General features: G+C 38.1%; 1 protein-coding gene across 3 annotated transcripts; it reads right to left on the bottom strand.

Moving 5' to 3' along the window:
• Nucleotides 1–482: 482 nt before the first annotated feature.
• On the bottom strand, nt 483–9,183 carry LOC137963904 (probable E3 ubiquitin-protein ligase ZFP1). Of its 3 annotated transcripts, XM_068811138.1 has the most exons (8): nt 8,879–9,183; nt 8,687–8,796; nt 2,749–3,305; nt 2,350–2,640; nt 1,876–2,264; nt 1,534–1,632; nt 1,148–1,315; nt 483–886 (listed from the first exon to the last, which is right to left on the bottom strand). In XM_068811138.1, the coding sequence occupies exons 3-8, from the start codon at nt 3,215–3,217 to the stop codon at nt 737–739; spliced, it is 1,566 nt and encodes a 521-aa protein (XP_068667239.1). In that variant the 5' UTR covers nt 3,218–3,305; nt 8,687–8,796; nt 8,879–9,183; the 3' UTR covers nt 483–736. The 3 variants fall into 3 exon arrangements, with proteins under 3 accessions (XP_068667239.1, XP_068667238.1, XP_068667237.1); XM_068811137.1 differs by having other exon boundaries at nt 2,350–3,323; XM_068811136.1 differs by having other exon boundaries at nt 2,350–3,305.
• Nucleotides 9,184–9,372: the final 189 nt, after the last annotated feature.

The following is a 9,372-nucleotide window of genomic DNA, read 5'->3' as shown; positions in this document are numbered from 1 at the left end:
TAGGGCCTAGGATCAAATGGCTTAAATCTTAGGAGAGAGTTTTTAAGTTAGATCTATAATCTCAATCATAATAGACTAATAATCACATAGTTAACATAAAATAATATTATTTAATAATAAAGTTATTTGGGCATTAATTCTGATATCTGTGGATTGGATCGAGTTCAAAATTTAAGATCCTATGTCATCCATCTTAATTTGTGGATCGGATCTGTTCGGACGAGTCTGATCCATTTGCAGCCCGAGTTTGATTGGGCTAGTTGACTCTAGTAACCCCTACCAATTCAGATAAACCAAGAGGACGATGTATGCTGCAAAGGAAAGAGGAAATGGTTTAGAGCATTGGCTCCCCAAAACAAGATCTGTGGTTGGACAACACGATTGATCTTAGTCCCGTTTAACGAGAGATCAAAGTTGAAAACTGCTCCTGCTTCTGTCCTGCACGAAACTGTAACATTGCTGCCAACTAAAAGAAAAGCCAGTCAGCCAGCCAACCAGGTCTTACCCTTCTTCAAAATTAGAATATTACTCATAACAACTAACAAGAGCTTGAAAAATTGAATAGGCCACTTTGAACAGTTTGTCGAGTGCTCAATGTTTGACCTTTTCCAAGGGGTCAAGAAATGAACAGTCTGTATGAGATCATGCTTTATCATCATTGTCGATATCGGTTATGTACAACACTAAATTGAACAAATGGATTAGAAATGTAAATTGAGGGGCTGGCTGCCATCCATCAGCATCTTTCCTTTTTGTCCATTGAGAGAACTGAGGCTTTGCAGATGGGGCAAACATTCTTTACCAGTAACCATTGCCTTATGCAAACTGCATGGTAGTCATGGCCGCAGACAAGGGTTCCAATTTTCTCATTCTCCTCGTACTCCACCTGAAAATTTAGGAAACTCTATAAGAACTTCAAAAATCATGCGATATGATTCAGTGACCAAATTTGAAGCTGAAAGGAAGACGAAATTGATTTTTTTTTCATCTGTGGCTTATTATTATTTTTGTCTATGTCCACTCATACAAACATCAGATGCATTCGATTCAGCATATATAAGCATCAAAATCTTCACTGCGACGGAGCAGAAAATATACCTAATCCATCAGAGCATGCTAAGGAACATTTATTAAATATGGATGATACCTGGCATATAATGCAGGTCACATTCTCCTCCTGGTCCATGCCTTCCGGTTGACCAGGTGTGGAAGAAATGAGAGAAGAATGTAATCTTGTCTTGAGACAATTAGCAATTGATTCTTCAGATAAACCAGTATTTACATCTCCAATACGCTCCTCCAAGGCCAGTAATTCCTGTGGTTGCAATAGAATGACCAAGCTTTAGTATCCACCTGTTGGACGACACTGGAGACTCTTTTTACAAACAAGGTTTTATGAAGATTTCAATTTTTTTTAACAATCAGAATAACTTTTAAATTTCAAAACTAAATTTGTGCTCGGGATTTTCTACAGGGGGTGGAAAACCTATGCATCTTTCAATTCATATAGAGGGTGAGAAATCCTCTTCTTACCTCATAAGACATGTCGTCTATGTCCAACCTCATATCTCTGTGCTGGTCAATAAAATTTCCTGCTCCATAGAAGCTTGAAAAATCCAACATAGCGACATCCTACATGCAAATATCAGGAAAGTTATTTTCAATCAACAAGCAAAACCAATAAATCACCTTTTCACTACATGGGAGATATACAGAGCAATAACCAGAACAGAAGTCAATAAGCCCATTAAAAAATTTAATTCACAGAAACTGGTTTAAATGACTGACATGTCCTCCAAAAGTCGAGTAAAAGGGTATTATGTCTTCATGGTAAGAACAGAACAAAAAAACAGTGAAGGTAAAAAATGAAATCACCTCAGAGGACAGAAGCCTCATTCGTCCACTTATGTCTTCCTGGGGTGTCTGAAGCATCCTTTGGTGGGGCCTGTAAATTTGGTCCTCGCTGGAAGGCGAGATTGTTGGGTTCCTGGACCCTGATATCTCCAGACCATCTCGTGAAGAAGTTAGCATGCCAAGATGCAAATGGTTTGCTGAATGCCTATAAGAAGGAATTGGTACTTGAGCATTGTAGCTAAAACTATGACCTCCTCTCATGCTTTGATTTGTTGAAGCATGATGCGCACAATGATGGTGCATAGACAAAGGATGTAATAGGGCCCCAGAGTTTCTACTGGATACAGGGTCTTGATATCCTTGTCCATTCATACTTCCAACCTCTAGAGGACCTCCATTAACACTTCTTCCTGGAGCCAAAAACAAGAGAACCGTGATCAAAGATATTCCTGAATAGATAATAAGAGACTATTAAGAGACAACTGACAATTTTACCATGCAAATAAGGCAGAGGAGGGGTAAAACGCCAACTGGAGCTTCCTATATCACCACTATTATTCCCTAACTGCTCCACCCAAATACTGTTGGCAGGCAGAAATGATTGACCCATATGATTCCCTTGCACAATTTGGTTATTACAATGAGCTAACACCGAGTCAAGTTGAAGATTGATGGTACTAGATCTGCTCCTCACACTTCTGTGAGATCCACCTTCACTAATGGACAGACCTCCAATTCCTCTATATTCTGGTGCACCAAAAGGTGGAATTACTTCCATCATACCCACTGTTGGTTCAAATTGTTCCTCCCATGGAGGCAGACCAGAAATCAGCGGACCACATAGAGATGGAAAAGAACTAGAACCTGCAGGCCCATTAACATAATGGTAATTACCTGGAAACCCTTCTGCATTCTTTCTTTTGCATGACCTACTGCTATCCATCAAGTGGTTGCTCCTCCCATGCTCGTCAAAATTAACATCAGGCATACCATGACTGCTTGAAGAAGTAAAGTGTTCAGAAGTTCCATGATTAAGTGGGACAGGGCCAATTCTTCTCGAAGATGAAGGAAACATGTATGGGTTGTGGGAGTTGGGTGCAGACCCACCTAAATCAGGGTGACGGTGTTGAAGGCCGTTGTATGGGTTGCTATACAATATATTTCTATCATGATGATCAGGTAAGTGGCGTAGATCAAGACCAGGAGTGGACCCTGAACATGAGAAGACCCGATGGATATTAGCATTGTGCAAATCAATCAGGCTACGCAGGATGCATGGCTCAGGATTTAGGTGCTGAATCTGCCCTTGGTCAATCTCCAGATCAAGCATCTGGTGTGCACATAGCATGTTTCGCTGCCCCATCTTACTTGAGAGGTTACCGCACCACAGAGAAATTAAATGCCACGATCCAGACAAGAACTATCGCTGATCTTGATAATTTGGTAACAACCTTGATTCCAAAAGAAAGCTAGAAAGCAGTTAGTACAGGACCAAATAGGTAATTGGATTAACAAGGAAATTATATGTTGACAACTTGAAGATTTGTACCTAGGATGGTAAGAAAAAAATGCAAAGTACTTCAAACTCATTATGCAACATTTGCTTAAAGCTCCTTTAGTTTTTCTGTTTTCTAACAAATGCTGAGCACTTCTTTTTTTTTCAAATGTTGATTACATATAGTATATCCAAAACCACCAGGGAGATGTGTTATACTACAGTTTACCAGCTAATAAATCTTCCATTGGAAAGAAACTTATTTAATGAACTACTGGACACCAAGAATTTCCAAATAAACCTATGACAAAATTTCATTTTTGAACTGATACAGAAGCCCTAAAGTTTAATCTAAGCTCGTAAGATATTGTAACAGTGGAATCAATGTGGCTCAACACAATCGTCCAAGCAAATCACCATTTATTAGAGCTTTACAAAAAGAAATCAGTTATTTAGCACACTACCAACTCAGGCAAAGCAGTTGCCTTACCAAGTAAATGACTGACAGCAGGCGTATGTGTATATTCATGTAGCGGAAGTACAAATTTTAGCAAAAGCTAAACAAGAAACCTCGCCACAATAAATGGGCAATATACACAATATCACACTAAGAGACTGCTATTGCATTAAAAAAGTAATAAAGAACAGATACGAACATATTGCTATCTAAACCAGTTTTTTGGCCTTTAAAGCTCCAGTCTGTCAACATTTAATGACTAGACCCACTATCTACCTGAAAACACTCAAGAAGTGTATGCTGGAAGATACTGGCTGCTATCTATCTTGAAATGACCAAATTATGCCAATAATTACTTGATACAGCCTATTTAGACATTGAAATCCACTGATTGAGAATCCAACAGAAAACCAATATTTGTAATGACTAAAATATTACCTACAGCAATAGGCACTGGAGCTAAATTCCAAAATCTATAGCCATACAATCTTCTCTGCTTAAGCCATTTCCCATGAATCATTTTCTTCTCAGCATAATTTGACTCCTCGCATCATCTCAACATTATTGGACTCCCAGTATGTTCTCAACATAATTTGACTATTGATATTACTAATATCAGTAACTAATGAATTTTTTTAATGCTGTAATACAGAAACAAAAACAAAAAAAAACTCATATAAATGTTCAAGATAAAAGGAGATCCGGTGATGAAATCAAATGAAATCTCTTTTCTTAAAATGAAATGTAATCTTTGTTGGAGTAGGAAAAGGTAAGCTTCTGATATACAGATATACGTCAATCTATGGGAGAACCATACAAGTCAAGGGTGCCTGAATTAGAACAAATAACATCAAGGCAGGTGAAATAAATTTATTATCAAAAGACAAGAGAAACATAGAAGACAGAATAACAGCTTTTTTTTTTTTTAATCAAGTGATTCTTGGAAAAAAAAGAAGAGGGAAGGTGGTTACTATGAAATTATTGAGGTCCCATAGAAGAAAACAAGATTCATGGGCATGGCATGGAAAGAGTATCTTCAAAATCACAACAAGGATGCAATCAGGATTCCTGTATGCGCCAATACTAACATCAGGATATGAAGAAAATCAAGTGTGGAATAGTAGTTAACAGCCTTCAAACTAAAAACAAAGAAAGTCCCTATTTTTTGTAAACAAGTCCCTTCTCCCCGTTCTCTGGAACATCCATCAGGGATAATTGGAGAAGCTTAGCCCAGCTCCACCTCTCCTCGAAGCCTCGTGTCATATGCGAATGGACCCCGCCTCTTGCTGGAGTCCTTAAGCTGAATTTCAACGGCTCTTCTCTTGGTAACCCTGGCTTAGCTGGGTTTGGTGGCGTGATCTAGGACTCCCTTGGGAACCAAATCGTCTCTTTCTCCGGGCCCCTTGGTATTGCAGACTCCACAACGGCTGAACTCCAAAGCCTCTTCAATGGGCTTCGTGTTTTTCGTGATCATTGTTCCGGACCTGTCCTGATCGAGGGAGACACTAAGGTGGTGATCGGTTGGTGCCAGCATGCCTCTACTCCTCCGTGGCGTCACTGGGATGCTTTTTTTGAAGTTTTGGATATTGTAAATCTCTTGGAGTGTTTTTGGTCTCTCATTCCGAGATCAGCAAATTATGTGGCTGATGCTCTAGCCAAGCAAGGAGCCTCCTTGCAATCTCTTGTTGTCAGGAGTTAGCTCCTTTTGTTTCTCTTAATAAAATTCACATTTCATCAAAAAAAAAAAAAAAAGCCACCCACACTCAGATAAGAGAGTGGAAAAAGTTAACAAAATACAACTTTCTGAAGGCACTCACGCTGTTCAAAAAAATATATTGGTCTAAAAATGTAAAACTCAAAAGTGATTAACTTTTTCAGCAAACTAAAGTAAGCAGCTTGAACAGGAAGTGTCAACATTAAATTTCCAAGTTCCATCATGAAGATATGCCTACCAGTCAAAAGCAAAATACTTCAAGCAGCAGTTAATTGTTTCAATTCAGGACATGTTTTAATATCCTCCTCAGACGTATTACAACACATCATTATGTTAGAGAGAATTTGGAACAAAACAAAGGATCTCTTTGACTTCAAATTCCAAGATTACATGTTTCCAAGGACCAGGTTTTATTGTCACTTACTACACCTTTAAATGAGCCGATCCACTCTATAGTTTATCCTTCAGTCAATTTATTTTTGTGGATTTACATCGTTTGGTGCTTAAAAGTGCTAAGGTTCAACAAGTAATTGCTAGGAATCAACATACCCTCTTTGCAGCAGCATGTTGTCTAGATACATAGGCTACATAATAAGAACACGAATAAGCTCAGCTGCTTAAGACACTCATTCTACTGGGTTAGGACTAGTGGAATGATGTATTATGGTCCATAATAAAATTCATTTCCATAATTATCATCGTGTAATTTTTATTTGAGGTGCTAGCTAGAAGCATCCTGCACAGTATAGTATCATGGAAACAAAGCTCCCTCACTTTTCTAACGTTCACCACCCACGTTGTGGACATAGTGATAGTCATAACTTAGAACTTTGCCAGCAACTTCTTGAATGTGCAAGATCGCCATTTTTATTGAAACTGACCGTATAATCTATCAAATAGACTATCAACCCTCAGTGTAGCTGTCATAAGTTGTCAGACACCTGCTTGGAATCTGAAACAAAATGTGCTGAAAAAGAGGACACCATTAAGCTAGTGTAAAAAGATGAGCATAGAATACTAAATTTATCTTATGGTTAGACTGCTTATGGCAGAAAGAAACTTTCATCAACTTGTTTTTTGTTTTTTATCCCGTGACAATGAATTAAAATAATCTTCAAAGTGTTGTAACTTCTTTGATTCATGTTATTAATCGGTTGTATTTTTATAGACCGTCTCCGATTAGATGTCAAATAAAAAAAGTTCCTCACCCATGCCTCGGATAGAGACTTGGCGAGGAAACAAGGGTCCTCATAATTTATTTTTCTTTAGAATTTCTAAACCACCTCCATGAGTCCAAAATTATTTTGAACATGGAATCATATAAAAGTTAGAGGTACCACTAATCAACAATCAATAAAATACAATGAAACTAGCTGCTTTCCATCTCAAAGAAAAATGCATTAAAATAAATAATCTGCAGATATTATAAGATGAAATTAATTACAAATGATGATCCATGTCATAGTACAGAATTACAATCTTGACAGATTGATTAGGGCCACGATCAGCGTGCAAGCGACAAAAAGTATCACAATCATTAGCCAACCACTGGAAGTGATACAATCCCATCATACAGTAACAACTAGTGTTTCTGATGCTTCGAGTCTAAGAAAGATGATCTATTCCTCGCCAATCTGTCCTTATAAACAGAAATGGGGCATCTCACATGATTATCTCCATGGAAACAAAGGCCACCTAAATAATGATTGAATCAAGAACCAGCCACCCACATGAGGCTTTTCACGGGGATATGACACCAACTAGAAATATCATAAAACTTTCTCAGGCGCTTTAGCTTCCAAAGCATCAGTAATACTTAACCACCAAGATGTACTTTAAAGGAAAACAAATGGACATCTTCAGGCAAGATGTCCATGGATTGGTATCAGTACTGTATTTCAAAATCATGTTATCAGTTTGGCTTCAGTTTGATATGATAGTCATTGCATGAAGCATAGAGATGGATTACACCAGGAACATCACAGGGCAGCACTCCACATTCTTTTATGTCCAAAACTCACAATCACTGAAACTAAATTTCCACATCATACGGGTAGCTCATCTCGCTAAAGGATCACTTTTACTCCTTGCACACTGGACAATGCGCTGTGGACATGAAGCAACTCCCATTCCACAAGATTAAATGTCAATGCTGTACGAATACAGAAAAGACCAGTTTATCCTGCACCATGATCTGAATCAGATTACAAAGAGAAGAAAAGGAGAAATTCACCCTTTGTCAACCTGGCTAAGTTACAATGCTTAGAACATGACCAAAAGATAAAATATGAAAATCAAGAAAAGATACGAGCTGTTTTTTGTATTGCTTATTTTCAGATGATGAAAGTCTACAGAAAGAGAAAGAAAAGACAATTTTGAGACCAGAAGAGAAAGAAAAGACAATTATGAGACCAGGCAACCTTGGCTAATATGAGGACTCACACAAATATAAGGAAATCAGCCTTCAAAATCTGAAAAAAAAGGACAGAAAATCTAGAGAAAGGTCAAGGATCTCATGGGCAATCACCGTTTGCAGTCAATTACTTTTTTTTAATGGTAGCCTGGATTCATGAGTAGAGAGTTTAGGAAAGGTACAGGAAAGGGATAAATGGAAGGAAAAGAACACAGAAGATGGTAACACAAAACTATAGGCAACAGACTCCCAGCACTCACTTCGAAGGGACTATGTACGGTACATAAGCAGATAGGTACTCGGATAAGAATGGTCTGAAAAGCCAATTCATCTGCTAAAAATACAAAATACTCTCTAATTAGCTGTTACTACCTTTAAAAATGTTCTTTTTTTTTTAACACTTTCTCTCAACTTTGTCAGAGAAAGCTCAAGATTCTGCAATGGAAGAACAAATAAAACATATTCTCTTTATACGACGCCAAAAAAACAAAAAATTACACATAACCCCCCATCAAAGGAGAGAATTTGGGAACCAAGCGCCAGTTAGGTAAATACAGGTACTTTTATTTTCCATAACAGCGGAATAAAGTATGAATTTCCAAGGAGTAATACAAATCCAGTAACAGAAGCATCATTCTACGACCAATAAAAGCATGGCCATTAATTATTTTCATAAAAATAAAAAAATAGTACAAGTGATCTAATCAAAACTAAATAATAGAAATAAAGAAAAAAAAAAGAAAGAAAGCGGACCTCCTTATGTGACTATGTCTATCAAGCAGTAGCCGCAGAGCAAATCCAACTCCACAATTATCGAGGACAGGAGAATTCTAGTCCAGGAAAAAAACAACGATGAAGACTTCCTGCGAAACAAAAGAAAATACCTACACGATCAGTCACCTCCGATAATCACCATAAAGTCATCTCGAAAACAGAGTCACTCACGCAAAAAAACACGTCCAGCGCCCCTTAACGAATATGTCGATCAAGCATCCAAGAAAAACTACAGAATTTTTAAAAAAAGTCAAATTCTAAAATCACAAAAACGCTGACGCGATTGCGAGAACCGACGACAATCAAACGTCGGCCGAGAGAGAAGAACAAGTACAGAAATTCGTTTGGAGAAGGAGAAAGGGTGAAAGAAAAAAAGGAAGACGTAAGAATATGAGTAGAGGATGTTGGAGAGAGAGGCAGAGAAGGGAGAGAGCGAGAGTGAAAACGCCTTCCGTCTACAAGACGAATAACGTGAGAAAGAGGGTGAAAAAGGTCGGGACAGATGACGGGAACGGAGACAAATAACGAAAAGAGAGGGACCATGGCCCACTCACTACACTTTCCTTGTTTATTGCGATAACGTAACCCCTCGCGAAGAGGATCCCATGTTTCCACGTCATCCTGGCCAAGGAAATAATTGTTACCTTTTTGGAAAAAGAAAATTC

The sequence above is a fragment of the Aristolochia californica genome, unplaced genomic scaffold, assembly GCF_029961685.1.
Source record: "Aristolochia californica isolate CCGP_79_NKW_82.1479 unplaced genomic scaffold, dmAriCali1.0.hap1 SCAF_4, whole genome shotgun sequence".
In the NCBI taxonomy this organism is placed as follows: Eukaryota; Viridiplantae; Streptophyta; class Magnoliopsida; order Piperales; family Aristolochiaceae; genus Aristolochia; species Aristolochia californica.
The sequence above is the reverse complement of the archived record's forward strand: the minus strand, read 5'-3'. Positions and strand labels throughout refer to the sequence as shown.

What these genes read in the sequence shown, in the direction of transcription:
- LOC137963904 (XM_068811137.1), bottom strand. Translation starts at nt 3,217, where the DNA reads ATGGGGCAGCGAAACATGCTATGTGCACACCAGATGCTTGATCTGGAG. An exon ending in TCCTCTGCCTTATTTGCATG is followed by an intron (nt 2,265 to 2,349) that starts GTAAAATTGTCA and finishes TTTTGGCTCCAG; the next exon opens with GAAGAAGTGTTAATGGAGGT. An exon ending in TAGACGACATGTCTTATGAG is followed by an intron (nt 1,316 to 1,533) that starts GTAAGAAGAGGA and finishes TTGCAACCACAG; the next exon opens with GAATTACTGGCCTTGGAGGA.